Below are 17,520 nucleotides of genomic sequence, written 5' to 3'. Positions count from 1 at the left end.
CTAGGTGCTTGGTTTTATACACCTGTGGCCATGGAAGTGATTGGAACACCTGAATTCAATGTTTCAGATGGGTGAGCGAATACTTCTGGCAATGCAGCATTAACGGAGGAAAAATAATAATCCCAGTATCTACCTCCAGGGATTAAGCAGGTAAACCAAACGTATGAATTTTACGAAGATTGGAAACTATTTTGAATGTTGGGTCAATGTAGAATGATGGCCTTGAAATCTTCTACCAGGTCAGCATTTCTTCGCCTCATACAGGAATCCCATTTTCAAATAACAACAGCACAGCAGATTTAAAAACACTGGACTTTATTAAAAGAAAAATCCATCGAAGGGATGCAGTTTAGCATTTTGAGCAAAATAAAAGATTTGATAGGGAAAAAGTGGCCATAAAGTGCAGATACAAACACTGGCTGACTTGGTGATTTTAAATGTAGTGCGAACTTTAAAATAAAATCATTACATTTTAAAAGAAAGAGCTGCACACTGAGCCAACGATACAAAAGTCTGTAGATGTGCATCTGTTTTCAACTGATTAAACTTGAACCAATTAGTTTCAGTTCAGAGTGTTACTGAGTTTTATAAAAAATAAAATAAAATTAACACAGGAGTAAAAATAATATCCCATTAGTGTGCAACATGCGGCACTGGGGGGGGAATGCATGACTAAAGATCATTTTTGTTGTAGACTGTGCAGTCATTAACACCCGTTTTCATCACCAGCAACTGTTGAATGGGAAAACTTTACACCCTGTCATTGTACAACAATACTTCAAAGCAGGAACACACAAATGTCTCAAACAAACACTTCACTATCGTCTCTTCGAAGAACATGAAACCAAATAACAGCAACATTAATTCTCAGGTGAGTATAAAAATAACCTTTGTCACAAAGGGGTGTGTGTTGGGGTGGAGAACATTTTTTTTCACTGCGATTTTCACAAGCGGTAAAGTGGGGGGAGGGGGGAGTCAGACATTTCACCAAATGTTAGCCCGTTCTGTGCTCTATTAAACCATTAATTTCTTTCCTCAAGCTTGGGGAAAAAGGAAGACACGCAGATGCCTGTAAAACTGCACCAAACTGTACTACAACATTAACAGCTGACGAGCTGCTGTGCGTTTAACGGACACGTTAACTCAGATGTAGAATGAAGTACACAGTTTATTTAAAAAAAGAGAACCTAAAAGTTAATTTTACTGACTATTTCCAGGGTTTTCCTCCTGACAGGAAGTTCATTTATTTGCCATCCGGTATATACGCCGCCTACAGTATGACGACCTGTTATTATTATATGCTCAAAGTTTGACAGTAAGTATCTGCCGCTGTGCTGAAGACCATGACATACACCTGAAAATGTGACTTTGTGTCACAATGCTCACGCTTATTACTTAATGTTTTTAAGACAATGATTTTTATACAGCTTCATCCAAAGTTCCCCAAACTACCCCCATTTTAAACTGTTTTAACAGTAAAAACTGGGCTTCTATGAACACTAAAGCCACATACTAAACAGCCTTTAGTTTCACCTTCTTTCAGTTTCTTCTTCTTTAAAAATAGAGTACTTTAGCATATAAATTTGTCTGCAAAGCAAATGAAAATTATAGTTTTCTTGTGCTCAACACTTTAACCATCATGTCTTTGATTAGAATAACTAAGTAACAACCTGCTAACTGAAAGACCCGTCAATTCAACATGGCTGATGGATAGCTGAGATCTGACATCCTGTTTGTTGGTCTGCACAATAATGACAAAAATAAAGATTAAAAAAATGTTTGGGGGCTTTAGAGTAATGGCAAAAAGGAATATACAAGTATTACAAAAACTAGAGTCATATGTTCAGCTTTAAAAATTATGCAAATACATACACAGCTTGTGCTAAAGTAGGAGTATTCAGCAATATATTTTGTACAAAACTTTAATGCATGAAACTATATTTAAAGCATTTATGTATTTGTGTGTATACTTCACTAGAATCAGTGAAAAGTTGAAGTTTTTAGACAAAAAGGCCTAAAGATGTACGACTGTGAATATTTGAAGCAGCTAATAACTGAAAAAGAAGATTTCACCTAAACTTTCAACATTTAAACGGAACTGTCACTGAAGGAAAAATCCACCATGTAATGTTACTTTCATATACATTGGATGCAAGTCTGTGATGTTATTGGCATTTCAGGAACAACTGTGTTTGTTCACACCTTTTCTTATTATGAGATTACCAGAAATGCAGCACAGCTGAATCCTGAAGTGCCGGTAGCATCACAGAAAGCTGCTTTTCTGTCTGCGATAAAGGATTTCAGGGTGGATTTGTCCTTCAAACTACTTGTGATGACGCTCTGTGTGGAAGATCTGGCTACTGCGGACAGTTCAATGACCAAGTCCCTGCTTGGCTCTGTTAAGGTGACCTAGTAAACCTGCAAGGACACACTTCATCACTTCTCCTGTAGCAGCATAACAAAGTTATAATGTCACCATAATTCAACCATGGAAGGTGGTTTATAAAAAAGGTGCGATGCCTCATTTTGTGACATGTTTAATGTTTTAAAAAATTTAATTAAAATCTAATGAATTCTATAAATAATTTTAAATTGGCAAAAAAGAACAAACCTTCTTCTTCTTGTTATATTTTTTGAGTCGAAACATTAATGCTGCATGCCCTGATTTATGAATTAAAACAAAAGGATTAAATGAAGTCAACGTCAAATAAATTCTTTTAAAAAAAAATTAAAGTTTAAAAATAGGTCCAAGCAGCGTACTTGTGGTAAACATTATGTACAAAGTACTGGTTATAGAGGTAATAAAAGTCATTTTTCATACAAACATTTGCAAAAATTACCATGAATGGAACTGGTATCAAGAACCAATGAGGAATCGGACAGATAAGCAGAAGAGGAAGTGGCGTTAATAATATCCAAAGGGTACCAAACCCGACCGAGATGGGTACAAAACACTTGGGTGTGTGCTGCCTGGAGCTTCGCTTCTGGTCCTCACTGGTCTCGAGCTTCGTACAGCAGTTTGGCTGCCTGTTGGAAAGAACAAGCAGAGAAAAAGTTAGTTTCATAGTTTTGGAAATAAAAACGCTCTTGATTTCTTATTGCTTTGTCTCAACAAGCACGCTACAGACCACATTCAGCTACAGTGCTGTGTGAGACTGATGGCTTTTTTAGCCAAAAAATAAAATAAAATGTAAAAACATGTAAAATAAATAAAAGTGCAAGCTCTGGCCTGATGGGGGCGCCACTGGACAGGTTATGATACTACATCCACCTTTCCAGACTTTGCTCCACAGCACTATAATCAGCCTGAGCTGTCCTTTGTTCTGCCTTTTGATCTGTTATTTAGCACGCCACCATGTTTTTATCAAATGTTTGCAATAAGGCTGACTGACCATATTAATGAGAAGCATTTCAATGACACCATGAAACAGAAAAACATCAAGAAAACATGAAGAGGTGCTTATTCAGAGCCATATTATTCTCTGCAACCCAAAAATGTAGAAAAATGTGTAACTAATTAAACTCATAGCTGAATATTAGATGCAGAAACTTCTCTGCATGACTGACAAACCAAAACATTCAGCTTACAGTAATACATTCAAAACTTCACTTCTGATAAGCTTACATTTGAGGCGATTATCTGTGGGACTACAACTTGATGCATGAATCAAAACTCTGTTTTGATTGTTTTACTTATTATTTAGATGGTAAATGGCCTGTATTTGTATAGCGCTTTACTAGTCCTTAAGGACCCCAAAGCGCTTTAGACATTCAGTCATCCACCCATTCACACACTGGTGATGGCAAGGACCAGTGTGTGAATAAAGGACATAAAGCAGTGTCTGTTGTAGGGAGGGACTCTTTTGTGTCCCTGACCTGATTTTATGCTAGCACAATTCTTTATTTCCAGCATAATAAATCATTTTCACTCCTCTCCAACCATTTTTAGGCACTTTAAGTGGGCTGGGCAACTGTTACCTATCTGCACTGCATGGACCGTCTTAGGTGTGCTGCTTATTTTTTTACCTTGTGCATTGCAGACAACCATAATGAAGCCACCTTCTTATCATCTGCTGCCTCCATGCGGAGCTGCTGGACATCCTGAGAGCCCATCGGCTTGTAATGGAGTAGCATTCCACTGGCTCTTGACCCTCCTACACACACACGCACGCGCACGCACACACACACACACACACACACACACACACATATATATATTTAAAAAATGACTGAAAGACATTAAGTAAACTGTATTCTTTGAGTCAAACAACAAAAAAAGCAACTTTAAAAGAGGTCATTTTAGTTTTTTTCATGCAAACATCAAGTTGTACACATAGTCTGACACACAAATTAAGTCACTACATATCCCTTTTCCCCATGAAATCACAGTTCTACTGAGCCTTGGACCCTTTCAAATGAGATTTAACATATGTCAGAAACTAGAAGAGTGTAAACTCAGGACAGAAACGGACGACGGTTTTAAAACAATATAAGGCAAACACTAATGGAAATGCACGTGACGACACTGATGATGAAATGATTTCATGCTCCAGTCAGGAAACATGCAACAGTCGAGGTTCAGTGTCCCAAAAGCATCGAACTCATCTCTCTAATGGAAATCATGTTTATGAGCATTGTAGCATTCATCAACTCATTCAGCTGAGGGGATTTTTCTATTAATGAGTGAAAACTCAAATTCTCTGGGTGCTTTCATAGTATGTTTTGGGCTGCTGTGCACCTGTTCTGTTAAGAGCTGTTAGGACACCAAGTCAAGCTATACACTTCCTATACCTCACAGGCCTTTATCAATGCATTTTTACAGTCTTTCTAATTGGCTTGCACCTTCTGCTGAAACTTTGCCCACATGATTTGTCCTTGTAATACACTTGAATCCTGACATGCCCATTGACCATTTGATGGAGCATTATGCAAAAGTTTCTTTACCATGGAAACGATCCTGTGATCATTCGCCGCTCACCAGTGTGTGGATTTGTTTTGCAGCATAAAATCAACTCGGAAGCTTTTCCTGCCCAGTTTGTAAAGAAATGATAAAGAAATAGCCCACATGTATCCCTGAAAGACCTTCAGAGTGAACCGTCTGATTATTTTGGCGACTGATGAATGACTACTCATCAACTGAATTTCTGCCAAATGAATCGGTTAATCAGGCTGCTTAGGATATTAATCATGATCAGAGTAACAAACTGAAATGTTTGGCATTTCAGTTTCCTCTGAGATGCTTCGGGGACCCAGTGATAAAAAAAAGGAACCGCAGATGTATCAGACGCTCCATTTTCAGGCAGCTTCCTTGAAAAGAAAGAAAGCTGATGTGGGAAACATGCAGAAATGCAGCGACATCGATGAGGAACTGTTGACAGACGGACACTGTAAAGCAAATGAAAGCTAACCTTCAGAGATAAAGTGACTGTCCAGTAGACTGGTGTAAGTGTGAATGTCATTCTCTGAGCCCGGAGGAAGAAGCACCGGGCGGCCAAAGCAGCAGAGAAAAGAACGTTTGTTAGTTTAGAAAAAACAGAAATTTATCAGTTAGTGACAACATCTCGAGGAGGAAACGGGAGAAAGGTGCTCAAAAAATTAAACACACACACGCATATATATGCTTACTTGTAACACAATTTTATTTCACACACTCACCTCCTGGACTTGTCCCATCTGTCAAAATCTGCATGCTGGAGATCCGAGACAGCTCAACCTCAAAGTGGCTTTCACCATCGAGGAACAGATATCTGACGTTCAGGTCAGAGACAGACAGCTTACCAAAAACTGGTGCAAATAAAACTGTTTGTTTTTTTTAATATTAATTATAAGTATTCTCGTTATTTTATGAGCTAATGTAAGATCTGAATCTATGCTATCCACTCTTCTTTATAACAAAAACATTCAAATGCATTCCCCTTTCCCCCCCTCGAGGACAACTGTTAAAACTGAAGTACTTATTTGTTGTGTACAGATTAGAGATGGACCGATCCGATATTACGTATCGGTATCGGTCCGATACTGACCTAAATTACTGGATCGGATATCGGAGAAAAATAAAAAATGCAATCCGATCCATTAAATATCATGAAAGCACCTCACAAAACTTGCAACACGCCGTAACTCGCCTCAGAACGTTAGCACGTCGGAGCAGTATGCATCACGTGATAGAGCGGCTGTGGCATGCGGGACCTGTCGGTGGTCTGGATAGCATTTGGAGCTTCGCTAGCAACCTGGCATTTCATCTCCGACAAAGTTATCCCCGAGAGAAGTAAAGCAAGTGTGTAAGTCCATCTCTGAATGTTTGTAAAGCATTCCTGTGTTAAGCTTAACAAGCGACTGCCTCTCGCTCTCCGGCTGCTACTTCAATCGTGAAACTGCTTAATGATCAGCTGATCGGCTTTTCTGTGAGTCCGTCTCTCTGGTTTGTTTTTGGCCCACTTTGCACCAGAAAGAGGAAACCAGCGGCTGAACAACAGCAGCACGTTTAAGCTTGATAAGCTGTTGTTAGAATGTATTTAATATTACTTTCTACTCCAGGATCTTTTTCTACGTAGCTGACGCTGGTAACTGTGCAGGGGCGGATCTAGCAAAGTTTAGCCAGGGGGGCCGATAGGGCATGAACAGGGAAAGGGGGCACAAAGACATACTTTTCTTTCTTATTCTCATTTAAAATGTCTAGCTTTTAATAAATAATTATCTGACACCCAAAGTTTTAATTTGATGTAAAATGAATAGAAGTCAATTACTGTATATAGTGACTATTAAGTCTAATATATATACCCTAGTAAGCTATAGTACTTTTTCCTTTGTGAAGGTACCATCTGTGCAGTCTGCAATTTTGTTGAAGAAAGATGTTGAATCTATTTAATATTTCTTGAAAAATAATTGATTTCTGTGCATTTTTTTTTCACACTGCATCAAATTAAGGTTGATTACGTCGATTAAGCATCATGAGGTGGAGCGTGAGGGGTGGTTCCCTATTTTTTATTTTTTTATTTTTGTTGTTGCTGGGAGTTGGAACCCTATTAGTTAGGTTGCTTAATATTTACGCTAAGTACTCTTTAAAATACCAGAATAGGGAGGATGGTGTAGGTCTAAGTTTATTAGATTGATCAGTATTGCTGAACTATGAAATATTTTTTTTGTATACAGGTATAACAGAATAGCTTTAGTGTAGTTGTTGTTTTAAACTTGAGTATGAACTTGCAGACTTGCAAAATGCAGCAAGATATTTTAAAAAACAGTTTTGTTGATTAAAAAACACTATATCGGATTCATATCGGTATCGGCAGATATCCAAATTTATGATATCGGTATCGGTATCGGACATAAAAAAGTGGTATCGTGCCATCTCTAGTACAGATGTTATTTATGTTTCCTAAGACTGCAGCGGACATATTTGATCCTGTTCAGCTGGCAGCCTAATTTGCAGACGGAGACATTTCATAAAAGGGAAAAAAACAACATGGCCAGATGTGACAGGTAGCTTTTTGTAATTCAGGTAAAGTAAATATTTGGTATGTCAAGTATGTGCGGACTTAAAGAAGAGCTAACCTGTGATTGTTGGAGAGGCGACACGTCATGGTTTCAGACTTCTCCGACGTTCCCAAAGTGACAACAAAGGTGCCTCCTGTTACGGCGGACATAAACACATTTCAGACACTAACAAAGGCATCACGAGAGTGGAGAGTGAAAACCTGAGGACTGTTTCCAAGTCAGTGGCTCATTTGTCAAACAGGAGGAGAAAACAAAGTATGGCAGTGTTTGCTGCTCGAGCTCTTCATCTTTATTTCTTTCTTTCCTTCATACTGAGCCTTTGATACAAACACACACAAACTCCAAACGTGCAGCCGGCTGTTCCTCTACACTCCAGGCTGCTGATGGATTCTTGATAAGGAGCCACACTGTTGCTGTGTATTTATAGCTGCACACTGTCCCACAATCAACAGGATTACCAGGAAGGGACTGATAAGATTAATTCAGAAATTACTTTGATCATATTCCGGCTTTCTGCATGGAGTCAATGTGTCGAAGCATGATTACAGGAAAACAAAACCCAGGCAGACGCTCTGGATCTAAGCCTTTTTTTAAAGTATGAGAGTCCTCACCTCCCAGAAGCACTTTGAGCTGCTTGTCGTAAAACTCCATCTCTTTCTGGGAGACCAGGCTGCACTCGGCGCACTGCCGCACCGGATCAACAAAACACATGCGTTGCAGCGGCACTTTCTTACTGCAGCATTTATCACAGAAACACCGGCCGCACCGCCGGCAGTGGTGCTGTGGGAGACAACACAAGACAGTCTGATTGCCTGGCCGATTGTCAGGGTTAGGATGTCTGTGTTAGGCACTTCAGACGTTCTCAGGAAATCTCAAAACAATCTGGCTGAGATACAGCACCGTTTCCAACCAATCAGAACTCCTATTACACCCCCAACTGTGTGCCTGACTCACTCTCAGTCACAGTATGTCCTACAGCTTACAGTAGAGTATACAATTTAAACAAAACAAGTAGATATGATTTCATTTCTGATGAGGACACAGCACTTCTCCTACTTTTTTATATGGAAACAAAAGACATTATCTGCAAATTACTAAACATGATAATAGGGACAACTTCTTTTATGTAACGTTAAACAACTATGGAGGATATCCTTATACTCTAAAGTTTTTAGCATAAAATGTGTTTAATGGTTTCAAATAACAGTTTCTAAACAATATAGAAGAGTCCACTTTCCTTGTTTTATTCCAGTTTGACTGCAGTCGAACACATTCGCTCCTGTATTAATTTGTACGGTAACAGATCCCACTACTAATTAATAAAGTTTATTATAACATGTATAATGGATATTGTGCAGACTTTGGAGGTACAAAGTTGTTACGTCTATTTTTTTCTATTATCAGAGCAATTTCCAGTAAATTTCCACATCACTGATTTTGGTGAGTCATGAGTTACATTAGTTCCCAAATTTTTTGGCTTGCCTACATCGAATGTTGAGACCTCTGAGGCCTGGATAACAAATAAATAGAAGCCCTTGATTTCCTGGGGGATCCACCTCTGTGCTGGTGGGTTTCTGTTGCACTCTGATTGAGTAAGTGTGTCAGTTTTGGACAGAATGTGTTTTTTAATCAGAGACTTTGAGCTGATGAAGAAACACTTCTCAACAAGAGTACAAGAGACTGAGGCAAAGCAAAACCACATCTGCTTCACTGCACTTTTAAAGAATCGGGAAGCTTAAAAATATCAAAACTGTGCTAAAACCTCAAGATAACCAACACCTAGAAACTGACTTCAGTCAGCAGTCTAGAGCTGGCTCTGATAATGGCAAAAGAGGCAAATATTGAAGACACTTGTAAGGGTGATTATTTTAACTCGACAGATGTAAAATGAAATGGTGGCAGGAGGCTTACAGCGTTATGTCGGTGGACACTGGCAGGAAATATCAACACACGGCTCTGACTAAATGATCCAAGAAGGAGTAACTCATCTAAGCATTCGCAACACAAACGAAAGCCTCACATTTTTTAACAAAACATTTATACTAAACGCTGGTTTGTCCACCATATGTTTGTCCAGTCTGACAGGAAGTCGAGATTTTCTGCAGAGTTCGCATTGTCAGAAACAAAACAGACCTTTCTTTTGATGAAGTCGAACTTGGTGTCGCACTGCATACATCTGGGGCACTGAAAGACGGGAAGAGTGGAAAAAACAGGACGTTACACAACATGCTGAGCTGGACAGCTTTCAGTTAAAGTACTGCTTTAAAGTTTTGCACAAGTATCAGCAGCTAGCCAAGCCACAATAGATCTGCAGCTGTATGTGTAAATAATAACGGTATAAAAATAGTATGTGTCAATGGCTCTTGTGTCTTATGGTCATTACTGACAAGTGGTAACTGTTCATTAAACCATCAAACTTATGATTTATCACTGGCAGATCAGAAGATATGGGTTTGTAATTAGTGCCAGGCTTGTTTTTAATTCCTGCTCCTCTTATTAAAGAACTGAAGGCTGAGGTCAGCAAATAGTAAATGATTAACTTTGCCAGTCTGGTCAAAGTGTCCCTGTGTGCAGCCAGAGTTTACATTTTCACAGCCAGACAGTCTTTGTGTGTCCTGCTGTAGTTTTACTGCACTGTAAAACTACAGCCTTCGAGGCACGAAGGGCTAGCTCCTACTGCTGGTTAGCTAACCTACGTGCTGGTAGTCAAACACGCACACAACCAGAGGGGTCTCGTCACTGTGACGCGGACAAACGCTACAATTAAGTTTGCCGCTAGTTGTAGCTGTTAACTAGCTAACAAGCTCCGTTTGCTGCCAGGCTGGCCGTGACAGCCTGCAACGCCCAGTCCAGCGGCCAACTGCGATGTCCGGAGCGCCGTCAAGCTCGCCGCAGTCAGCAGGATGTAAGCCGGATGTAGAGCCGTTTCACTACAAAAAATAAAAGCCTATCACAGCGCACGACCGAAAGACTAGAGTTTGAATTTAGAGTCGAGCTGTAGTTTTTAGGTGTGATAGTATAACCCACCCAGTCACGACTTTTAAACCAAACAATTAACCAATGGCTGAGCAAAGAAACATTTAGAAATATTACAGCAACAGATAAGAAGATGTGTTGTTTTTAATAATTTAATAGACATATTTAGACCTACTGTTCTAAAAACTGACTTATTAAAGTTAACAACATTAAAGGATCGGATAGATGCATCTTAGATTATTATCATCAACTGTGCATTTATTATTTTTAAATATTTCTATTTTGAATCTGTCATTATACTGTTACTGTATTTTTCAAGATGGATAGGATCATCATATAGTGACCATCTGTACTGGATGTACTCAGAATAAATACGCAAATTAATCTGAAAAGCACTGATTGTATGAAATAACAATAAAAAACAAATTAAAAAGAAATATTTACTACACCCACAAGCTTTGATAAATATATCTGGTCCTTGAACTATCGTTCAAATAAAAGCAGCTATTTAAACACCATGTGATTATCACTGATAAGTTGAAACAGGGTCTTACATTTTAAAGGCCCAAACAATCACTATTCTAATGTAAAATGTAAATATTTGTTAATTTTGAATGTTTCCTTGTATTTTCCTTTTGAAAATAGTCCAGTGACTTTTGCTGTCAGGATTATAAAAACAAAAAACAGCGCACAAATTTTTTTTTCTCAAGTTGTACTACAATGAATAAAATACAACATCATCAAAACTACAGCTAAAGCTACCACTAGACTCTTACTTTACAATTTTATTCCCACTAGTTTAACAGAGAGGTGATTTTATTTTGGAAACTACAACCGGAAAGCCTTAGTTAAGCTTCTCGTGTTTGCACGGCTGTGATCGCTTGTCGCTGTCAAACCAAATCCGACGCTTGTCTCACCTCTTTGTCCGGGACCCACTGCGGCTCGTCCAGCGAGAAAGGACTGCTAAAGGCGCCGTTTTCCGGAACCATGCGAAGGCCGCTGGGACTACGGATGAGTTTCTTCCCGTCAGGAACTGAAGACATTTTCCTTCAGCGTGTGTTTCTCCTCTGTGTTCAGCGGAGTCTCCTTCGACCACAAAACTCTCATCTGGACACACCTTTCAGGATGATTGACAGGCTGTTTAGCGAATCAGAGCACAGATATGAGATCACGTGTTTCTCGGCAAAGTTGAGTGTTTTGGTTTCTGCAGCCCCTCCCATTAAAAATAAAGTAAACACATTAGCTGGTCATGGAAGAAGAAGTAAACATGCGGGGTTGTTAAAACTAGCACTAAATTTAGTACATGAAAGGTAGATAATGATTTGTGAAAAAAATTATAGATATGTATAGTTTACTTTGGACAACCATAATTTGAGCGGACATAAAAGACGATCTGGCAGATCTAAAAAGTAAAAAACACCAACAGGTTTCTGCATAACTTGGTGAGCTGTGCTGAACAACAGTACCCGTTCCCTCATCAGTTTCTGTTCTGTTACACATTATTACTCTCTAACGATACTGTAATTAAGATGATTACCAGCTTAGCAGGAGACTACAGGTAAGCTTTGGTTACAGGAGCATTTACTTACTTTATACAGAAGACACAGAGCACAGTAGTTTTTCAAATTAAACAACGACCTGGGCAGAGTTTACAGAGCTATTATGTGTGCTTAAAATAATTTCATGCTCCATTTAAAAACATGTGTTTTTAAGTCTTGTGATTTAGAAAAGGGACTACACTTTGGATGCACTTTGTTGTGGACTGGTGCAGGAAGATGGGGCTACATCCATTATATCACCGACATTATTTAGCTCACGCTGTGTCAATGTACAAGCGATGTGCACACTTTCCTCCCTCAGTTTATGTTTAAGTAGTCTTAAAATATATTAGTCCTTACTTGTGTTTTCACAGCAGTCCTTTCTCTAGCAGTTGTCCGTTTTTCTCCCCAAACTCCCTGTTCTTGATCACAGTTTTCAGTTACTTCACTCTGGGCAAAGTCATCTACCTAAAACAAGCCGCCATGACTCTTCTACTGATTGGCTGCCCCTTGCAAATAGAAGGTTTGAACAGCAGGTGGGTGGGGCTCCTGTGCTCACAGCGAGATATCGCTCTTATACTACACCAAGCGAAGAGGGGGGGCTGGCCTCATTATATGAACCTTTTGCTTGATGTTTAATATTAGCATCCACTATTATAACTGTATGTTACCAAATAAGGTTTCAGTTTCCTATACTGACATTTTAATATGAACTCAAAGAAATGATCAAATGATGATATAAAATTTTAAGTTGCTTGAATTTAAAGTAATTTTGAAAATAAAACCACATCTTGCACAAAGCTTAATGCCCGACTTTTAACGAAAGTGACTTGATTGCACAACAAATTCCAGTGGGTTGATCTTTACTGTTTTAATTGAGCATAGCCAAAGTATAATAAAAAATCAGGTCGCATTTATTTTTAAATTGCTGAATTTAAAATGTTAAAATATTAAAATAAGTCAAATAATTTCAATAACTCCACATTCTGAGATTTTCACAATTATTGTATTTAGTTCAAGTTATTCTTGAACCTCTGTATTCAACATCTTTGCATTGTATCTGTGTACACTCCATTCAAAACGTTTTTCTTTGTGTTGCATATTTCATCAAAACCACTGAAGATTCATTTGGGAAATTGGAACAAATAATTAAAAAAAAAGGCAAATACAGTATAATGGTTTGAGACACCTTCATGTGAATGAATTCGTCAGGTGTCGATTTTTATTGAAGTTAAAGGTCTGATCTGTGAGATGTAAAGAGGGCTTCCCCCCCAACAAATTAGAGAAATGAAAACAGAACCATATTGCACAACCCTGCCAAAAAAAAAAAAAAGTAAGATTCAGGAAACACAACAGAGACAACGTACAATGCAGCAAATGCATGAGTCACACATCAGTACAATAATCAATGCAGCTTAAGGTGGGAGATCATCATTATTACTTTACGTCAGTCTGATGCTTCCAGTGCAAATCCTTCTCAACTAGATGTTCATGCCAAAGATTTACAAATGTGCTAGGGTTGTTTGGAGATGGACGGTTAAACCTGATTATGGTTGATCTGTGGAGACTTCTCTATCATTAGTGCATTTATTAAACAGACCACTGTGGTCATTCCTAGGCTGATATGGAGGCTTTATTCTATTCTTTTGTGCTGTTTCATCTGTTTGAGCTTTTCTCATCAATCCTTTGTGTGCGCATCTTTGTATATATGTTACTGTAACGCCTTCGTCTAGATCACATTGTACTGAATTTTCAATGTGAAGTTCACTGCGTTTAATTTTATCTTAAATGTTAATGTTAAAAGCTGGCTCAGGATCTCTCACCAAATTTCTAATCTTCTAATCTAGTCTGTATAATCTTTGCTCGAATCTAATTTAAAGACTTTAAATTCAAAGACATGCACACAAAGGTCGTGCAGTTGGTAAGGCTGTTTAGGTGCGTTTAGACAAAATTCTAACATTTCAGAACAGGCTTCTGTGTTCCTGTGAAAATATACATCTATAATGTATCTATATGCCTGAGGCAGTATAAACAAAAGGACTCAGCTGCAGACTACCATTGCATGTGCACTCTAATAATTTTTGATTTTCATTATTTCTATAACTTCAATCTATATAGAAAATATATTTTGTAGCAGCGTACTTCTCCATAAATGGACATCATGTGCATTCATGTGTGTCTGAAATGAAAAGAAATGTAAATACACAGCCCAGCTCAAACAGAAGAAACTCTCCACACGAAATATCCCATCTCTGGGATTTCTTAAACAAGGCACCTCATCATCATTTAACCTGTTGTATGTTCTTTCAGTTCAAGCTTGCCACCAGTAAAGGACATTAAATATGTTAAATATTATGTAGCTTCCTTTTAAAGAAGTGAGCATGTACACATAGTTACCTTCATTTAACATAAAGTTATCAAAAGGGCAGTAAAAGGAAAAGTTTAATCTCGAGATGAACTCTTAGAACAATCACAAATCAACTCGTACATTTAGAAACAGAAATTGTTTAAATGTTTTTTAATGATAAGTCCTTTAGTATTCATACCAGGATTATGTTGGATATCTCTATATTTAACTGGAAATTTAAACCACTTCAAAAAATGTACATTAAAAATCGTTAAAAACTTTTCCACTTTTTGGTTCAACTTCACTCACATGGCAAAGTTTTGTCTCGTCATTGAAAGTCCTGCAAACATTTCTCGTCATTACTTAAAAAGTCTGGAGTGACATTAAGTTTGTAGTCAGTGTGGAAGTACAGCCTCAGTCCTGAGAGTGTGCGGGCCAGCCTTCGTGTGCTAGTCAATTCACGGATCCTGCTCTCAAGGCTTATTACAGAACGATATAAAAAGAAACAGCGCAAAGACAGAAACAAATAAAAACATAATTTACAAACCCCAAATCATGTAAACATGGAACTTCATACATCAAAAGCTAAATATTCAATCAATCAACACAGGACGGATCATTTTTAGGAAGAGGCAGCTGAAAGATCCCTGGACAGGTTTCCATGTTTTTGTGAACTACAGCTGCTGAGATTCATACACATCAGGAGATTTTCTCAACTAATCTACACCCTGTGCACAACTTCATTTGGAAATCTGCAGAACAAAGAGTGAAGAGTCTTAGGAAGTAGAACTGTTCTTATTGGCAGAGTTAGAATTCAGCACACAACCAAATATAAAGAAAATGGTGTCAAATCATCAACACTGGCCAAAAACTGTGATTCATGAGCTAAATCGTAGGTCTTTGTCGTTTTAATGATCGGTACCAGTGAAGACAAACATGGTTTCTTTAGCCATGTTTCAGCAGAGCAGCAAATTAATGAAGCATCTGAAAGCTTTTAGCAAAATAAAGTGAAATTCAGTGCAGCTTTATCTAAAAGATGAACATAGCGATAGTGATTTAAACGACTGGTTTGCTGACTATGGCTGTGAAGCCTCGGGTTCAGCATTCTGTCCTTCACAATCTTCTATTTTCCTTTTTCAAAACATACTTGGATGAAAAACGGCACACCTGGAAAATGATCAGATAAAGCTAGAGAGCTGGCTAGTGGTCACTTCAAAAGAGATGCTAGCAAAAACAGGCTCAAACAAAACAACTTTAAATAAGATTCAATTGTATCCACTTTTAAATCTTTTTGGGGTTTTTTTTTGCTATGCATAGGTTTAAAGCTTAGAAAGAGTGAACAGGTAACTTTTATATATATATAGAAAACATGCACTCTTTGAAGCTGCATGCAGATAGAGATGATCTATAAAGACCAAAACACGCTTGTCTCTGCTGTGAAGCTGGGCTTTTCATAAAATGGGCAGTTATGGAGATTTACTTGATTTGGATGATGAATTGTGGGTTTTTGGTCCCTCACTGACCCTTTCCAGGTCCAGAGGTTGCAGTTTACTCCTACCATAGCAGCAAATTTAGCAGTAGCGATATTTAAATCACTGTTATAGTTATTGTTAGGGTATAGCTAAAGAATGACTGAGCTCCTCTCTGTCATTTAAGACTGCCTACTGGCTTCATCCACTGCAGTTTTTAGCCTCACATTAGAAGTGATTTTAAAATTAAAACTCCACTCTGCGCCTGCTTTTACCACCACTAGTATAGGAAAAACCAAAAAAAATTAAACTGTAATCTGAGAGAGTAGCCACTCACAACAGCACACACTTACATACAGTACATGCACATAGAATTAGACTGGAACAAGGAAACATACAGCAGCCCACCCCCTCCTGATATGTACTGATATAATTACATACCACAAATTACCATCTGAGATCATAAACCTTCAAGAGTGCAATGAAAGACTAAAATCTGTATAGTTAGCACATGATGGGATGATGCTGAAGTAGAATACGGGAGATGTCAAGCTTTCACAAACAGCTATTTACATCGAGGATGGTCAGAAGTTCAGTTCAGTTCTCTGTGACCTTTCACCTCCTCAGAGTGAAAAACCTTCAACGCGCCAGGTTAGTGTGGCTGGCACTCAGGTCACGGCTTTTTCTCAGACAATTATTTCGTTCCTAGAGGAAATTAAACAAGCAGAAATCAGATGGAGAACACAGGAAAGTGAATGTTTTCCATTATAGGTAGAGCAAAAAATTGGGTCCCGTACATTTTTATTTATTTTTTTTTTTATATAATCAAAAACTTTCAGAAATACATAAAGCTTTCAACAGATCATAAAACAACAAGAGTTATTATCTGAAATTATAATAGGGCAAGGCTGTACTTTCTTATGATACTAAGTAATTAAAAACACATTCCTTCTTACAATTGCAGTCTAAAGGAAATTATGGATACAATGTACCACTTTTTCACTGTTAAAATAAAGAATTGAAGTTGTAAAAACAATGTGTAAAAAAATAACAAACTTACTAAAAATTTGATTGAACATCAAACACTGTTAGTGAAACAGACAATGATGTTAGCCATGTCAGATTTATCACTATTTACAGTGAATGATAAGAGCCTTGGGGAGGGTTTGATAATAACAGTTTATAAAGACATGACAAATCAGAATATGAAATAAAAGACTTGAGTCAAAAAGTATCTGCCAATGGTTCTGATCATTTAAGAGACTGGTTTTTCCTACAACATAATAACATAAATCTGTGGTCACATCTTTGGATATTTGTTCATTTACTGTCATCTGTGGGCTTATTTTGTCTTGAAATAGTAATGCACAATTTCCAAATGAGGGAAGATTGATGAAATTTAAAAAAGTCAAATATGTATTAAAATTACTCCCTGGAAGACCGAAAGCAGATTAACTGTTTTCTAAAGAAAAAGCCTCCTTGAGATATTTCTTATCATTTCTAAGAATTTGTTTAGGGATCCAGCTGCAGTCCTTTGATTGCGGTTTTGCCCCTGGCCTGCAGCAGGACTAAAAACCCTCTGCAGATACTTTTGCACTCGTGTCTTGTTGCTTACTTGGTAGTGGTCATTCGCAGCCTTGTCCGCCACGTTAAGTATCCCCATAGAGCTGGCTCGCTTCATGCTGCACCCACA

General features: G+C 38.1%; 2 protein-coding genes across 9 annotated transcripts in view; both read right to left on the bottom strand.

Moving 5' to 3' along the window:
- Positions 1 to 298: 298 nt before the first annotated feature.
- zfyve21 (zinc finger, FYVE domain containing 21) lies at positions 299 to 12,517 on the bottom strand. 4 transcript variants are annotated; one of them, XM_082517257.1, is made up of 9 exons: positions 12,372 to 12,510; positions 11,391 to 11,610; positions 9,631 to 9,681; positions 8,109 to 8,277; positions 7,555 to 7,630; positions 5,656 to 5,747; positions 5,409 to 5,462; positions 4,027 to 4,154; positions 299 to 3,027 (listed from the first exon to the last, which is right to left on the bottom strand). In XM_082517257.1, the coding sequence occupies exons 2-9, from the start codon at positions 11,514 to 11,516 to the stop codon at positions 2,992 to 2,994; spliced, it is 732 nt and encodes a 243-aa protein (XP_082373383.1). In that variant the 5' UTR covers positions 11,517 to 11,610; positions 12,372 to 12,510; the 3' UTR covers positions 299 to 2,991. The 4 variants fall into 4 exon arrangements, with proteins under 4 accessions (XP_082373383.1, XP_082373384.1, XP_082373385.1 ...); XM_082517258.1 differs by having other exon boundaries at positions 11,391 to 11,590; positions 12,372 to 12,509; XM_082517259.1 differs by lacking the exon at positions 5,409 to 5,462 and having other exon boundaries at positions 12,372 to 12,506.
- Positions 12,518 to 13,186: 669 nt separating this feature from the next.
- Positions 13,187 to 17,520, bottom strand: part of klc1a (kinesin light chain 1a) — a 43,882-nt gene continuing 39,548 nt past the window's right edge. For 4 of the 5 annotated variants that reach the window (XM_082517239.1, XM_082517240.1, XM_082517238.1 and 1 more), the window contains 2 exons: positions 17,443 to 17,509; positions 13,187 to 16,532 (listed from right to left, as the gene is read on the bottom strand). In XM_082517239.1, the coding sequence (XP_082373365.1) occupies positions 16,467 to 16,532; positions 17,443 to 17,509 (133 nt within the window). In that variant the 3' untranslated portion in view covers positions 13,187 to 16,466. The remainder of the gene's footprint in view (positions 16,533 to 17,442; positions 17,510 to 17,520) is intronic. The other variant, XM_082517242.1, reaches the window with a different exon arrangement.

Source organism: Aulonocara stuartgranti (genome assembly GCF_965226115.1).
Source record: "Aulonocara stuartgranti genome assembly, chromosome: 19".
NCBI lineage: Eukaryota > Metazoa > Chordata > Actinopteri > Cichliformes > Cichlidae > Aulonocara > Aulonocara stuartgranti.
Note: the sequence above shows the minus strand (reverse complement) of the source record. Positions and strands in the feature narration are given on the sequence as shown.

Bases quoted from the DNA above. Each gene is read 5' to 3' on its own strand.
- zfyve21 (XM_082517257.1), bottom strand. From the start codon at position 11,516: ATGTCTTCAGTTCCTGACGGGAAGAAACTCATCCGTAGTCCCAGCGGC. The intron at 7,631-8,108 runs GTGAGGACTCTC...CCGCCGTAACAG, and splicing joins GCTCAAAGTGCTTCTGGGAG to GAGGCACCTTTGTTGTCACT. The intron at 5,748-7,554 runs GTTAGCTCTTCT...CCTGAACGTCAG, and splicing joins CGCCTCTCCAACAATCACAG to ATATCTGTTCCTCGATGGTG.